Source organism: Lampetra planeri, chromosome 62 (genome assembly GCF_965212315.1).
Source record: "Lampetra planeri chromosome 62, kcLamPlan1.2.h2, whole genome shotgun sequence".
Taxonomy (NCBI): Eukaryota; Metazoa; Chordata; class Hyperoartia; order Petromyzontiformes; family Petromyzontidae; genus Lampetra; species Lampetra planeri.
In genome coordinates, this window is record NC_136168.1 from 5,382,413 (window position 1) to 5,399,365 (window position 16,953).

The 16,953-nt window shown below is 60.7% G+C and overlaps 1 protein-coding gene and 1 long non-coding RNA gene across 2 annotated transcripts in view; both read left to right on the forward strand.

The window, feature by feature from the left end:
• On the forward strand, positions 1-8,796 carry LOC144736617 (uncharacterized). Its single transcript, XR_013588787.1, has 3 exons — positions 1-2,048; positions 3,364-3,435; positions 8,648-8,796. It is a non-coding gene; the product is annotated as an uncharacterized LOC144736617 (long non-coding RNA).
• A 675-nt stretch (positions 8,797-9,471) lies between these two features.
• The window catches only part of LOC144736665 (disco-interacting protein 2 homolog C-like), a 32,065-nt gene continuing 24,583 nt past the window's right edge, over positions 9,472-16,953 (forward strand). The window contains exons 1-7 of the mRNA XM_078619237.1: positions 9,472-9,481; positions 9,955-10,080; positions 10,501-11,121; positions 12,883-13,032; positions 13,500-13,619; positions 14,279-14,533; positions 15,009-15,100. Of these exons, the coding sequence (XP_078475363.1) occupies positions 9,472-9,481; positions 9,955-10,080; positions 10,501-11,121; positions 12,883-13,032; positions 13,500-13,619; positions 14,279-14,533; positions 15,009-15,100 (1,374 nt within the window). The remainder of the gene's footprint in view (positions 9,482-9,954; positions 10,081-10,500; positions 11,122-12,882; positions 13,033-13,499; positions 13,620-14,278; positions 14,534-15,008; positions 15,101-16,953) is intronic.

The following is a 16,953-nucleotide window of genomic DNA, read 5'->3' on the forward strand; positions in this document are numbered from 1 at the left end:
CGCGTCTCTGTGTCTCTCTCCCCGTGTCTCTCTCCCCGTGTCTCTCTCCCCGTGTCTCTCTCCCCGTGTCTCTCTCCCCGTGTCTCTCTCCCCGTGTCTCTCTCCCCGTGTCTCTCTCCCCGTGTCTCTCTCCCCGTGTCTCTCTGCCTCTCTCTGCCCCATTCCCTCTTCTCTCCCTCCCCCTTTGTCTCTCTCATTCCTCGAGCCGGCCTCTCCCCCCCTCCACGTGCGCTCGCTCGCCCCTCCATCTCTCCTCTCTTTCCCGTTCGGCCTCTCCATTTTCTCTCTCTCCCATCGCTATCCCCCCCTTCCTCTTCGTCACCTCTCTCTAGACCCGTGCTCTACACCATCTCCCTTTGACAATCCCATCCACTCTCTCCTCGCTCTCTCTCAACCTCTCCGCTCATCTTCTCTCTCTGTGCATCTCCCCCCGGTGTCTCTCGCTCTCCCTCCCATCGCTCTCCTCCTTTCTCCTCCCTCTCTCCTCCCCCAGTGCACCCCTCTCCAATCGCCCGCTGCCGTCGATTGAGAACCCGGATCTTGTTCCATTCCCTTCCATTGATCTCCATCTCTCCCCGCGCTCCCTCCCCGCTATCAACCTGCTCCCTCTCTGCTCCCAGCTCTGCTCTCAGCTCTCTGCCTGCTCCCTCCCTGCTCTCTGCTCCCCTCTCTCTCCCCCCGCTCTCTCTCTCTCCCCGCTCTCTCTCCCCGCTCTCTCCGCGCTCTCTGCCCCCCTCTCTCTCCCCGCTCTTTCCCCGCTCTCTCTCTGCTTTCTCTCCCTTCACCGCGCCCATTGTTGGGGCACACCGCGAGGTGTGTGCCACAGCCCTGCCAGCCCGTGTCTCTCTCTGTCTATCCATCTGCGTGTCTCTCTGTCTGTCTATGTAGAGGCCAACACCATCTGTCCATCTTTCCGCGTCTCTATATGTCCACACGTCTCTCCAATTAGCCGCCTAAGCTGCCTGTGTCCGTCTGCTCTGTGCATGCCCCTGTGTGCGTGTATGTTGACGTCTGCATTGCAGTGCAACTCTGTTCACCTTTCTGCCTGTCTCTGACTACATTATAGCTCGACACAGCTGCTTGTCCATCCCATGTGTGTCGCTCTACAAACATCTGTCTGACATCCGTCATTCTACACACGCCTGTATCTGTAAGCTCACCGCGTGTCCGCGTCTCCTCTCAATCCCCGTCCCTCTGCGGTACATCTCATTTCGACGTGTGTCCGAGTACCATGCTGCCGAGACTGTTATTGTTGGCCTGATCATCTGCGTCTATCTGAGTGTCTGCCCTGAACACTGCGGCCTGCGTCGTCCTGTGCGTGTCTGTCTGGAGTTCCATGCAGAAGTGTTTGTCTATCTCTCTCTTCTGTGTTTATATTACATTGTCGGAACGGCGTGAGAACCGTCTACGCGATTGTCTCTCCGTCTGAATGTCTCATCTGATGCACGTCCATCTGATCGTGTCCATCTGATCGTATCCATCTGATGCACGTCCATCTGATCGTGTCCATCTGATCGTGTCCATCTGATGCACGTCCATCTGATGCACGTCCATCTGATCGTGTCCATCTGATGCACGTCCATCTGATCGTGTCCATCTGATGCACGTCCATCTGATCGTGTCCATCTTCATGGCCATGGCTTTAGAATCTGCATGCCTATCGTATCATCTCAGTGTCCATATGAGGATCTCCGTGTCTAACTAACTCTATGTGTATCTCCCTGTCCGTGTGATTGTCTATCTGTCTAACTGTCCATCCTAATCGCCTGTATCTCCGTGTGATTGTACGCTTATCTGGTGGTTGTTTGTTGTGTAATTAGTCCAATGTGTCTGCGTGTGTAATTACCTTCCCCGCCTGGCTATCTATCTCGAGTGTCTGTCTATCTGAATGTCTATTTATCTCGAGTGTCTGTCTATCTGAATGTCTATTTATCTCGAGTGTCTGTCTATCTGAATGTCTATCTCGAGTGTCTGTCTATCTGAATGTCTATCTATCTAGAGTGTCTGTCTGTCACCTCGGACACCCATCACTTCGAACCGGTCCAAAGGTGCGTACACATGCCACGCTTTCGTTCATTCATTCATCGGTTCATTCGCCCGTAATTCATTCGTCCTTCGCGTATGCATTCGATTGTCATTAGTTCACACGTTACCCACTCTGCTCACGCTCACCCATTAATTCGCCATTCGTCCTTCAGTCAATCATCTCCCTCGAGTCATTCATCCAGTCGTTTGTCATCACATGAATGAATAAACAACCCCCTCCTCCCGGTCATTCATTCGTCATTCATTAATCTTCCCTCGAGTGATTCGTGCATTGCCCCTCCTCCCGGGTCATCCATTCACCCCTCGTTTATCCATTTGTGTGTCATTCATTCACCACCAATTCGTTCACCCGCCATTCATTGGCATTCGCTTCATCACCGTCACACGACGTATGTGCGGTGTGTGCTAATGTACAGTACGTGTGTGTGTTACTATGTAACATGTATGTGCGTCTGTCTGCGTCTCTGTTCATGTCTCGTGTGTGTGTGTGTGTGCGCCTGTGTCTTTGTGCATTACATCCGTGTGTGTGTCCGTGTCTCGCGTGCGTTTGGAGCGGTGGGACATTGGTTAGGGCAATGCGCTCTGAACCCGGCGACCCGAGTTCGATCCTCGCTCGGCGGTCGCATTTTTTTACGGCCATCTCTAGACCTGAATATCTGCAAGTGCACGTCACCAGGTGAAGTATTTATCGATCTGAACCTGTTTGTGAATGCCTAATTGGCTCTCCGCAAGCTCACCTCTCGATCTACAACATCCACGTGATTATCTACACAGCCTCGCGGCAGACACGGGAGTTGGGAGGCCTTCATCCAGCAGTGGATAGAGAATGACTGGGATTGTTAAAAATGTGTATATATACTGCAGTGATGCGGCAATATACAATATTCCAGACTGTTTGTTAGCACAGGCCGCGGCGCGGCACGGGCTGATTTGTCTGTGATGGCAAAGTGGTGTTCAGTGTTGCTGTGTGTGTGTGTGTGTACGCGGTGTAAGTTCATGTGGGGTGGTATGTTGTGTGTGCGTGGTGTGTATGGTGCGTGGTGTTAATGGTGTGTATGCAGTGTGTGTGCGGTTTGTACAGTGTGTGTGGTGTATATGATATGTGTACGGACGGTGTTGTGTACGGTGTGGTGTACATGGTGCAGTGCGTATGGTGTGGGATGCACTATGCGGTGTGTGCGGCGTGTGAAACACCGCCACCGACGAGACAAAGGCGGCCGGGCGCGGTGCTGGCCACCCACCCCCTCGGCGTGCCCGCTAACAGCACTTGCCCCTGCAGTCTGTGAAGGCCACACGGGGATCTTTGTCTGCGTGCAGGCGACATCACACCGAGAGGCTACCGGAGGAAGAGGTCCCAGCTTCGCTCGCCATTCATCCCACACATCACAGGTAACCACACATCACAGGTAACCACACATCACAGGTAACCGCCGCTCACGCCGCCCGCTCTCGCCGAGGTTCACGGTTCGAACCGGGGCGGCCGGTTAATATACGCCGGCGCGCGTCTTCCCCGTCGTGTTCGCCGCTAACGTTAAAGACCCCCCCCCCCCCCGTCGTGACGTCATCCCCGGCAGTCGCGTTGACCGGCGTCGTGGTGCACAACATACGTCTCAACGTCGATTTGATTCGATATGCGCGAGGCGACGAAGTCCATCGCCCCCCCTGACCCCCACCCCCCCTGACCTCCACCCCCCGCCCAACCCCCCCCCCACCCCCCCGACCGAGCAGTAGCGGTAAGAGAGTGACGGGGGGGCGATGGTGACAGTGGCACAGTGACGTGCGGTGAGGTCAATGGCTGGGGAGGCACTGGCTCGTGTCAGAGCTAGATTCACACACTGAGGGGGGCGTGGCCTCACTGAGGGGGGCGTGTTAGACACATCGTCCCCCTCAGTGAGGCAGATGTGACAGCTGCCTCCCCTGGTGCTTTTGCATTGCAGTTTCATGACGAGACCAGCGAGCCTAAATATCTTGATACACACACGTGAAATAAGTTACCTGGAGTATGGAAGGCGAGGACATGAAATGAAGGGGTCTACAAACATTACATTGGTGACACAGAGAGACATAGTGACAGGCACACGCTTATTGCCCGCGCTCCATCCAGCTACTGAGGGGTTGCGCAATCGGAGGGGAGGCTGAGCTCGTCGCTGCCTCACCTCTCGTCTCTTCATGTATTTGCAGCGGAGCTCCGCACATTTGGCGATTTTGACTATAAAAATGATTGGAATCGTACGGAAATGACATTTAAAACACAGATCAGTGGAAAAATCTTAATATTTTTTAACGTAATTATTCTTATTTTTTTTTAGTAACCGCTATTTCCATTGGAGTTTGACAGGTGAAGCTGTGCCTCCCCTGCCTCCCCTGACCGCACGTCCCTGCAGCAGCAGTAGCAGCAAGAGAGTGACAGGGGGGGGGGGGGGGCGATGGTGACAGCGGAAGTAGCGGCGAAGACCGCCCGACAGCGAGAGAGCCACCGGAGCGAACCGGCGAGGGGAAGGGATCGTCCGCCGGGTGCCGGCGCCGGGCGGCACTGCCGGGCCGTGCCACGGCGAGCCACGCGGCACCCGGCCGAGCCGATTTACGAGCGGGTCCCCCCCCAGCCGACGGCCGTAATTTATCCCCGCGTCGCTACACGGGCGGCCGGCCGTGACGCCGTGTGACGACGGTGATCATTGAGAGCGGCGAGGCGGCGACGTGCCACTCCGCGCCGCGGACACCCGGCCAACGAGCGTTCAGCCGCGCGGCGCAGGAAAGTAGTTCGTCGTCGTCGTCCACCGCTCAGAAACCGCGTTATAGCGGAAGGGCGCCTGCTGCGTTACAACGGTGCACGGTCCGCGTTACAATGGGGGGGGGGGGGGGACCCTCGCGTTGTTGCGAAAACGCGTCGTGTGCTCGCCACGCGTGGAGCGAGCACGTGGCATGAGCACGTGGAGCGAGCACGTGGCATGAGCACGTGGCGCGAGCACGTGGCGCGAGCACGTGGAGCGAGCACGTGGAGCGAGCACGTGGAGCGAGCACGTGCAGCGAGCACGTGGAGCGAGCACGTGGAGCGAGCACGTGCAGCGAGCACGTGGAGCGAGCACGTGGCGCGAGCACGTGGAGCGAGCACGTGGCGCGAGCACGTGGAGCGAGCACGTGCAGCGAGCACGTGGAGCGAGCACGTGGCGCGAGCACGTGGAGCGAGCACGTGGAGCGAGCACGTGGAGCGAGCACGTGCAGCGAGCACGTGGAGCGAGCACGTGGAGCGAGCACGTGGAGCGAGCACGTGCAGCGAGCACGTGGCGCGAGCACGTGGAGCGAGCACGTGCAGCGAGCACGTGGAGCGAGCACGTGCAGCGAGCACGTGGAGCGAGCACGTGGAGCGAGCACGTGGAGCGAGCACGTGCAGCGAGCACGTGGAGCGAGCACGTGGCGCGAGCACGTGGAGCGAGCACGTGGAGCGAGCACGTGGAGCGAGCACGTGGAGCGAGCACGTGGAGCGAGCACGTGCAGCGAGCACGTGGAGCGAGCACGTGGAGCGAGCACGTGGAGCGAGCACGTGGCGCGAGCACGTGGAGCGAGCACGTGGAGCGAGCACGTGGCGCGAGCACGTGGAGCGAGCACGTGGAGCGAGCACGTGGAGCGAGCACGTGGCGCGAGCACGTGGAGCGAGCACGTGGAGCGAGCACGTGGAGCGAGCACTTGGAGCGAGCACGTGGAGCGAGCACGTGGCGCGAGCACGTGGAGCGAGCACGTGCAGCGAGCACGCGGAGCGAGCACGCGGAGCGAGCACGCGGCGCGAGCACGTGGAGCGAGCACGTGGCGCGAGCACGTGGAGCGAGCACGTGCAGCGAGCACGCGGAGCGAGCACGCGGAGCGAGCACGCGGAGCGAGCACGCGGAGCGAGCACGCGGAGCGAGCACGTGGAGCGAGCACGTGGCACGTGGCGCGAGCACGTGGAGCGAGCACGTGCAGCGAGCACGCGGAGCGAGCACGTGGAGCGAGCACGTGGAGCGAGCACGTGGCGCGAGCACGTGGAGCGAGCACGTGGAGCGAGCACGCGCAGCGAGCACGCGGAGCGAGCACGCGGAGCGAGCACGCGGCGCGAGCACGTGCAGCGAGCACGCGGAGCGAGCACGTGGAGCGAGCACGTGGAGCGAGCACGTGGCGCGAGCACGTGGAGCGAGCACGTGGCGCGAGCACGTGGAGCGAGCACGTGGCGCGAGCACGTGGAGCGAGCACGTGGAGCGAGCACGTGGCGCGAGCACGTGGAGCGAGCACGTGCAGCGAGCACGTGGAGCGAGCACGTGGAGCGAGCACGTGGAGCGAGCACGTGGCGCGAGCACGTGGAGCGAGCACGTGCAGCGAGCACGTGGAGCGAGCACGTGGAGCGAGCACGTGCAGCGAGCACGTGGCGCGAGCACGTGGCGCGAGCACGTGGAGCGAGCACGCGGAGCGAGCACGTGGAGCGAGCACGCGGCGCGAGCACGCGGAGCGAGCACGCGCAGCGAGCACGCGGAGCGAGCACGCGGAGCGAGCACGCGGCGCGAGCACGCGGAGCGAGCACGCGGCGCGAGCACGTGGAGCGAGCACGCGGCGCGAGCACGTGGAGCGAGCACGTGGCGCGAGCACGTGGAGCGAGCACGTGGCACGAGCACGTGGAGCGAGCACGTGCAGCGAGCACGTGGAGCGAGCACGTGGCGCGAGCACGTGGAGCGAGCACGTGGCGCGAGCACGTGGAGCGAGCACGTGGAGCGAGCACGTGGCGCGAGCACGTGGAGCGAGCACGTGGAGCGAGCACGTGGAGCGAGCACGTGGAGCGAGCACGTGGAGCGAGCACGTGCAGCGAGCACGTGGAGCGAGCACGCGGCGCGAGCACGCGGAGCGAGCACGCGGAGCGAGCACGCGGAGCGAGCACGCGGAGCGAGCACGCGGCGCGAGCACGTGGAGCGAGCACGTGGAGCGAGCACGTGCAGCGAGCACGTGGCGCGAGCACGTGGAGCGAGCACGTGGAGCGAGCACGTGGAGCGAGCACGTGGAGCGAGCACGTGGAGCGAGCACGTGGAGCGAGCACGTGGAGCGAGCACGTGCAGCGAGCACGTGGAGCGAGCACGCGGCGCGAGCACGCGGAGCGAGCACGCGGAGCGAGCACGCGGAGCGAGCACGCGGAGCGAGCACGCGGCGCGAGCACGTGGAGCGAGCACGTGGAGCGAGCACGTGCAGCGAGCACGTGGCGCGAGCACGTGGAGCGAGCACGTGGAGCGAGCACGTGCAGCGAGCACGTGGAGCGAGCACGTGGAGCGAGCACGTGGAGCGAGCACGTGGAGCGAGCACGTGCAGCGAGCACGTGCAGCGAGCACGTGGCGCGAGCACGTGGAGCGAGCACGTGGAGCGAGCACGTGCAGCGAGCACGTGGAGCGAGCACGTGGCGCGAGCACGTGGAGCGAGCACGTGCAGCGAGCACGTGGCGCGAGCACGTGGAGCGAGCACGTGGAGCGAGCGCGCGGCGCGAGCGCGCGGAGCGAGCACGCGGAGCGAGCACGTGGCGCGAGCACGTGGAGCGAGCACGTGGAGCGAGCACGTGGAGCGAGCGCGTGGAGCGAGCGCGCGGCGCGAGCACGCGGAGCGAGCGCGTGGAGCGAGCACGCGGCGCGAGCACGCGGCGCGAGCACGTGGAGCGAGCACGTGGCGCGAGCACGTGGAGCGAGCACGTGGAGCGAGCACGTGGCATGAGCACGTGGAGCGAGCACGTGGCGCGAGCACGTGGAGCGAGCACGTGCAGCGAGCACGTGGAGCGAGCACGTGGCATGAGCACGTGGAGCGAGCACGTGGAGCGAGCACGTGGAGCGAGCACGTGGAGCGAGCACGTGGAGCGAGCACGTGGCGCGAGCACGTGGCGCGAGCACGTGGAGCGAGCACGTGGAGCGAGCACGTGGAACGAGCACGTGCAGCGAGCACGTGGAGCGAGCACGTGGAGCGAGCACGTGGAGCGAGCACGTGGAACGAGCACGTGGAACGAGCACGTGCAGCGAGCACGTGGAGCGAGCACGTGGAGCGAGCACGTGGAACGAGCACGTGCAGCGAGCACGTGGAGCGAGCACGTGGAACGAGCACGTGCAGCGAGCACGTGGAGCGAGCACGTGGAGCGAGCACGTGGAGCGAGCACGTGGCGCGAGCACGTGCAGCGAGCACGTGGAGCGAGCACGTGGAGCGAGCACGTGGAGCGAGCACGTGCAGCGAGCACGTGGCGCGAGCACGTGGAGCGAGCACGTGGAGCGAGCACGTGGCGCGAGCACGTGCAGCGAGCACGTGGAGCGAGCACGTGGAGCGAGCACGTGGAGCGAGCACGTGCAGCGAGCACGTGGCGCGAGCACGTGGAGCGAGCACGTGGAGCGAGCACGTGGCGCGAGCACGTGCAGCGAGCACGTGCAGCGAGCACGTGGAGCGAGCACGTGGCGCGAGCACGTGCAGCGAGCACGTGGAGCGAGCGCGCGGCGGACTCACTTGGGATTACGCAGCAGCGGCGGCAGCTCCCCCCAAACCCCCCCCCGCCCCCCTCGCAACAACAACAACAACAATACTACTCCTACTACTTGTGTTGTTGTTGTTGTTGTTAAAGTGGATGCGGAATTCAACACCGAGCGGAGGCTGCTGCCTCCTAGGCCCGACAGCCCCACGAGCCACGCTTCACCGCTCCACCAACACCACCGGCACAACCACCGCCACCACCACCGCCACCACACGGCCTGCGATGATTACTACCGATCAGGCGAGCACGCCTACACTCGCACCACCACAACCCCCACCACCACCATTACTACTACCACCATCATCAATACCACCACCATTATCATTACCACCACCACCATCATCATTACCACCACACCATCATCATTACCACCACCACCATAATTATTACCAACACCATCATCATCACCCTTACCACCACCACCATCATCATTACCACCACTAACACCATCATCATTACCACCACTACCACCATCATCATCATTACCACCATCATCATCATCACCCTTACCACCATCATCATTACCGCCATCATCACCACCACCATCACTGGGACTGCTGCCACCGCCATTTGTTCTGTGATGATCGCTACTGCTTTAGGCCCTGCCTTGTCTGTCCATCTCTACAACCAACGCTGTACGTGTCTGTCTGTCTAATCTGCTTGTCCATTCTTTTTATCCATCCATCTGTCCAACCGTCTATCCAACCACCAGTTGATCTGTCTCCGTTCCGGTGTCTGTCCATCGACCTTATTGTCCAGCCGTCTGTCCATCCATCTGTCCACCTATCTTTTACTTCTGTCCCTCTGCTCATCTGTCCGTCTGTCTCTCACCCTACATCTGCCAGTATAACTTTCTATCTGCTGCTTTGTCTCTCCATGCGTATATCTGCCCGTTTGTCTGTCCATCTGTCCACATGTCCGTTTGTCCATCTATTTGTATTTGCATTAATCTCTCTTTCTATTCATCCATCCATACGTCTGTCCATCTGTCCATCTCTTTGTCTGACTGTCTATCGGTCTCACTGTCCGCGTGTCCATTCGTCCGCGTGTCCGTCCGTGTGCGTGCGTGCGTCCGCGTGTGCGTCCGTGTGCGTCCGTGTGCGTCCGTGTGCGTCCGTGTGCGTCCGTGTGCGTGCGTCCGCGTGTCTGTCCGTGTGCATGTGCGTGCGTGCATGCGTCCGCGTGTCTGTGCGTGCGTGTGCGTGCGTCCGCGTGTCTGTCCGTGTGCGTATGCGTGCGTGCGTCCGCGTGTCTGTCCGTGTGCGTGCGTGCGCGTATCTGTCCGTGTGCGTGCGTGTGTCCGCGTGTCTGTCCGAGTGCGTGCGTGTGTCCGCGTGTCTGTCCATGTGCGTGGGTGCGTCCGCGTGTCTGTCCGTGCGTGTGCGTGGGCGGTGCAGACGAGCACTCGGAGGCGGTGCAGGCCGCACTGGCGAGGCAGCGCGAGCGGCGCTCGGGGGTCCCCATGCCTTCCAAACGCCACTCGCTAGTCGCACAGATGTCCGTGGACACCTACACCCCCCCAGGTGCCTGCACGCACACAAAGACAAAGATCCCCCGTGTAGCCTTAGCAGACTCTTGGGGCAAGTGCTGTTAGCGTGTAGCACCTATGAAGGCCACAACGCTACACGAGGGGGTGGGTGGCCAGCACCACGCCCGACCGCCTTTGTCTCCCTAGCGGCGATGTTTACACAACGCACCAGGTACTCAATCGAGGCCGAGTCGACCTAGGGGAGGCCCAGGTACCGGATCAGATAATCGTCACTGACGGTGTTGGCCGTGAGCGGCAATCGAGCTCGGGTCGCCGGGTTCGTAGCGCAGCGGTAGCGCTAACCCGCTACGCCGCACCTACGCGCACACACGCACACACGCACACACATAGATACACACAAACATGCGCGCGCACTCATACCACTTGGGCTCCCCCCCCCCCCCCGTCCTTTCAGACACCTCGTCCGCATCCGACGATGACGGCTCTCTGCACTGCCCGGCCGTGGGCCGCGAAGACGGCGGCGGCGGCGCCGGCGGCAGCGTCGGCGGCGCCACCCCCTCCTCCGCCAGCCCGTGCAGCCTCAGCGTGGAGCGGTGGATCAGCCGGGCCGTGCGCCGCTCCTCCACCTCCTCCTCGTCCGCCTCGTCGTCCTCCTCGCACAGCGCCGGCCGCTCGGCCGACCGGCGCTCCGTGAGCTCCGACTGCACGCCGGTCCGCGGCGGAGCAATCGGCCGGCCGGCCGCGGACGCCGTCCACCACCGCCGCCATCGACACCACCACCTGCACCACCACCAGTACCAGCAGCAGCAGCAGCTCCACCAGCTCCACCAGCACCACCACCACCACCAGCACCACCACCACCAGCAGCAGCAGCAGCAGCAGCACTGGCCGACGGGCGACGGCGCCCGGTTGTCGGTGTCGCATGGGGCGCTGGCGTGCCTGGGCGGCCCCCGCTGGGCCGACGGGACGGGCGCGGCCACGGGGGGGGCCGGGGGGGCGGAAGCGGCGGCGGGGCCGGGCGCCGCCTGCAGCGTCGGGGCCCTCGCCGACGCCGTGGCGGGCCGCTCGCGAGTCGGTGAGGACGGGCGGCGAGCCCCCGGGGCCTCGTAAAGCGCCGGGGAGGAGGGAGTTTAACCGCGCGCCGTCAAACGCAAGCGCCCACCGTGCCCGTCCGGTCCGCTCGCGGCCGTCTGCGTCGTAAACCGCGGACGGCCGCCGTAAATAAAGCGGCCGTTGACGGTGGGGGGGCGCGGGGGAGGGCCGGCGCCACGTTTTATGGACTCGCGGCGCCAACCCGCCGGCCGTGGCGGAGCGGCCGGGCCCATCGATCGCCGCGGGGCCCCCAGCCACCGCCTCCAACATCGACCGCGGCCGTAAAGTAGCGCGCCCGCGACGTCACCCGGGCGGGCGGGTGCGGCCGCCGCTCGATGTTTTGCGGGTGGCAAAGCTGCGGCGCCTTGGGAGTAGTAGGCCCGCGGTCAGGGCCCCGCGGGCCCCGGGCTGAGCCGCCCGCTCTGGGCGCGGTGCGGGAAGTGCTTGGCGAATGTTACGAGCGACAAGCGGCGGGACTGACGATGCAGCTGACGGTGTATCACGATCCGAAGATCACGTACCGTTACATAATAACCGTGCTCCGCTACTTTGTGGGGAGCGGTGGTGTAGCGGTGGGCGCACTGCGCTACGAACCCGGCGACCCGGGTTCGATTACCGCTCACGGCCAACACCAGTGACGATTATCTGAACCGGTCCTGGGCCTCCCCTAGGTCGACTCGGCCAGAAATGAGCACCCGGTGCGGTGTGTAGTAAACATCGCCACTGGGGAGACTAAGGCGGCCGGGCGTGGTGCCGGCAACCCACCCCCTCGTGTACCTTTGCCGGCCTTCATAGGTGCTGCTCGCTAACAGCACTTGCCCCAACAGTGTGTTACAGGCTACACGCAGGGATATCCGTATTTTGGGGGATGAGATCGCGTGAATATAAATGTGTCGTTAACCGGCCATCACCCGGCACAGCCAATGAGCAAGGTTTGTCACGTAGACAAAACGTGCCGATTCGTTACTAGTACAGCCACACCGGCGTGTTGGAGAGCAAAGCCGCAACATTTATAATCTGAAGTCCAACGTTTCGCCAGCAATTACAATTGAGTGGTTCTGTAGCTGGAGACGACCGCTGCACCGCTCCCCGCTGTCCACCACAGCCCCTGCCACTGCCATCGCTACACGGTTGGGTGCTGCGTTGGCACTGGTGCACAGGCACACTCAACAACGGCAGTTTCACAATTTTGAAGGCGACGAGAACACTGGATGTGTAGCCCAGGAAAGGAAAACTACAGACTAGCACAGCACACCGGCGTGTTGGAGAGTAAACTCACTCCAACATTTATTGTTTTTGAGTAACGTGACGTTTCGCCGGTGATTACGACGTCTTCTTGCTTCCGGTCTCATAGATCGAGGAGTAACGGGGTGATGACGTCACAGTGCGAGGAGAGTGGGGGGGGTTCATGTGACTTGTCTTTGTGTGTCTGTGTGTGTGTGTCTGTGTGTGTGTATCCATGTGTGTCTGTGTGTGTGTCTGTGTGTGTGTGTCTGTGTGTGTGTATCCGTGTGTGTCTGTGTGTGTGTCTGTGTGTGTGTGTCTGTGTGTGTGTATCCGTGTGTGTCTGTGTGTGTGTGTCTGTGTGTGTGTATCCGTGTGTGTCTGTGTGTGTGTATCTGTGTGTGTGTATCCGTGTGTGTCTGTGTGTGTGTCTGTGTGTGTGTATCCGTGCGTGTCTGTGTGTGTGTCTGTGTGTGTGTCTGTGTGTGTGTATCTGTGTGTGTCTGTGCGTGCGACCCAGGGAGCTACGGGGCTCCGCCGGACGTGACGAGCGGCGCCGGCGAGCGCCACCCCCCGGGGCGGCCGCCCCACGCCAAGCGCTCGCACGTGGCCTCCGTGCGGGGCCTCCCACGCCGCCTCGGCAACGTCGAGCTCATGGAGACGGCCGACGGTGGGTGGCACCAGCACGGAGGTGGTGGTGGCGGGTGGTGGTGGTGGTGGCGGCGGTGGGTGGTGGTGTTGGGTGGTGGTGGTGGCGGTGGGTGGTGGTGGTGGTTCCGGCAGCGGCGGTGGTGATGGTGGTGGGGGGGCGGTAGTGGTAGCAGTTAGCGCGCCGATGTACGGTGCAAGCTGCATGTGACCGGTTCAGATATTTGTCGCCAGCGTTGACCGTGAGCGTAGTGCAGTTATTGGTGATGGCGCTGTTGTTGGTGACGCAGTTACTGATGATGGTGCTGCTGCTACCGCTGCTGCTGCTGATGACAATGATGGATGATCAATCGTTGGATGATTGGTGGGTGGATGATTGATGGGTGAATGATTGATGGGTGGATGATTGATGGGTGAATGATTGATGGGTGGATGATTGTTGGGTGGATGATGATAGTGATGATGATTCCGCGTGTTTGCCGCATGCAGGAGTCCCGGTGAATAGCCGTGTCTCCGCCAAGATCCAGCAGCTGGTGGAGACCCTCAAGCGGCCGAAGAGACCTCCGCTCAAGGAGTTCTTTGTGGACGACTCGGAGGAGCTCCTGGAAGGTACCGAGAGAACTCCACACACGCTCGTCGGTAGCGCCGCGTCGCGCTCGCACACGAGGCCTGCACGGGGCCTCCATGGGGCCTCCATGGGGCCTGCACGGGGCCTGCACGGAGCCTGCACGGAGCCTACACATGGCTTATACGGGGCCTATATTGGGCCTACACAGGGCCTATGACAATGATGATGATGTTGGTGGAGAGCGGTAGTTTAGCGGCGACCCTAATATATCCACACCCCCGATGCGTTGCGTAAACATCAGCATTGGGGAGACAAAGAGGGCCAGGCCTGGTGGCCTTTGCTGACAGTGCTTGCCCCAACATCGTGTGCAATCGACACGAGAGATCTTTGCCCACGTCTGGGTGTGGTTAGTGCTCTGCGCTACGAACCCGGCGACCCAGGTTGGATTCCCGCTCACGGCCAACACCGGTGACGATTATCTGAACCGGTCCAAAACCTCCCCTAGGTCGAATGACCTGGTGCAGCGTGTAGTAAACATGGCCACTAGGGAGACAAAGGCGGCCGGGCATGGTCCTGGCCACTCACTTTTTCGTGCACCACACCGGCCTTCATAGGAGCACGCTAACAGCACTTGCCCCAACAAGTCTGTTGAGGCCACACGGGGGATCTTTGTCTTTGTTTTCTTATTGCGGCGTCGCAGTCCACCAGCCGGACCCCAACCAGCCGAGGCCCCGCGGTCCCGAGATGAGGCCAGGGCGGGGTGAGAGGTTGGTGGTGGGTCCCGGTGGCGGCGGCGGTGGCGGCGGTGGTGGTGATTGTGGTGAGTGTGTTGAGTGCGGTGCGGCGGGGGCATCACTCGAAGCGGTGCTGGAGCGGTGGGGGAGCACGGCCTCCAAGATGCCGTGCACCACGACGCTGGACGCCTACGGCAAGCCGCTCGGCACGCTCACTTACGGTACGCGCTCACACTCGTGGCGCGGCGATGTCGATGATGGTGATGTCGATGATGATGGTGATGTCGTCGATGATGGTGATGTCGATGATAGTGGTGATGTTGATGGTGATATCGGTGATGATGATATTGGTGATGATGATATTGGTGATGGGGATATTGGTGATGGTGATGTCGATGATGGTGATGGTGATGATGGTGGTCATGTTGATGGTGATATCGGTGATGGTGATGATAGTGATGTTGGTGATGGTGATGTTGGTGATGGTGATGGTGATGATGATGGTGATGTTGGTGATGGTGATGTTGGTGATGGTGATGTTGGTGATGGTGGTGATGTTGATGGTGATGGTTATGTTGGTGATGTTGGTGATGGTTATGTTGGTGATGATGGTGATGATGGTGATGATGGTGATGATGGTGATGATGGTGATGATGGTGATGTTGGTGATGATGTTGATGGTGATGGTGTGTGCAGGGAAGCTGTGGAGCCGGAGCGTGAAGGTGGCCTTCACGCTGCTCCACAAACTCAGCGGCAAGCCGGACGGCGGTCTCAAGCCGGGACACAGGGTGAGTTTGGCCACCACCACCACCACTACTACGCTACCACCACTACTACACCACCACCACCACTACACCACCACCACTACTACACCACCACCACTACTACACCACCACCACTACTACACCACCACCACCACTACACCACCACCACTACTATACCACCACCACTACTACACCACCACCACTACTACGCCACCACCACTACTACACCACCACCACTACTACGCCACCACTACTACTACGCCACCACCACTACTACACCACCACCACTACTACGCCACCACCACTACTACACCACCACTATAACACCACCACCACTACTACGCCACCACCACTACTACACCACCACCACTACTACACCACTACTACACCACCACCACTACTACACCACCACCACCACTACTACACCACCACCACTACTACACCACCACCACTACTACACCACCACCACTACTACACCACCACCACTACTAGACCACTACCACTACTACACCACCACCACTACTACACCACCACCACTATTACGCTACCACCACTACTACACCACCACCACTACTACACCACCACCACTACTACACCACCACCACTACTACACCACCACCACTACTACACCACCACCACTACTACACCACTACTACACCACCACCACTACTACACCACCACCACTACTACACCACCACCACTATTACGCTACCACCACTACTACACCACTACCACTACTACACCACCACCACCACTACACCACCACCACCACTACTACACCACCACCACTACTACACCACCACCACTACTACACCACCACCACTACTACACCACCACCACTACTACACCACTACCACTACTACACCACCACCACTACTACACCACCACCACTATTACGCTACCACCACTACTACACCACCACCACTACTACACCACCACCACTACTACACCACCACCACTACTACACCACCACCACTACTACACCACTACCACTACTACACCACCACCACCACTACTACACCACCACCACTACTACACCACCACCACTACTACACCACCACCACTACTACACCACCACCACTACTACACCACCACCACTACTACACCACCACCACTACTACACCACTACCACTACTACACCACCACCACTACTACACCACCACCACTATTACGCTACCACCACTACTACACCACCACCACTTCTACACCACCGCCACTACTACACCACCACCACTACTACACCACCACCACTACTACACCACCACCACTATTACACCACCACCACTACTACACCACCACCACTACTACACCACCACCACTACACCACCACCACCACTACTACACCATTACTACGCTACCACCACTACTACACCACCACCACCACTACTAGACCACCACTACTACACCACCACCACCACTACACCACCACCACTACTACACCACCACCACTACTACACCACCACCACTACTACACCACCACCACCACTACACCACCACCACTACTACACCACCACCACTACTACACCACCACCACTACTACACCACCACCACTACTACACCACCACCACTACTACACCACCACCACCACTACACCACCACTACTACACCACCACCACCACTACACCACCACCACTACTACACCACCACCACTACTACACCACCACCACTACTACACCACCACCACTACGTCACCACCACTACTACACCACCACCACTACTACACCACCACCACTACACCACTACTACACCATTACTACACCACTACAACCACCACTACACCACCAGCACTACTACACCACCACTACTACACCACCACCACTACGCCACCACCACTACTACACCACCACCACTACTACACCACCACCACTACTACACCA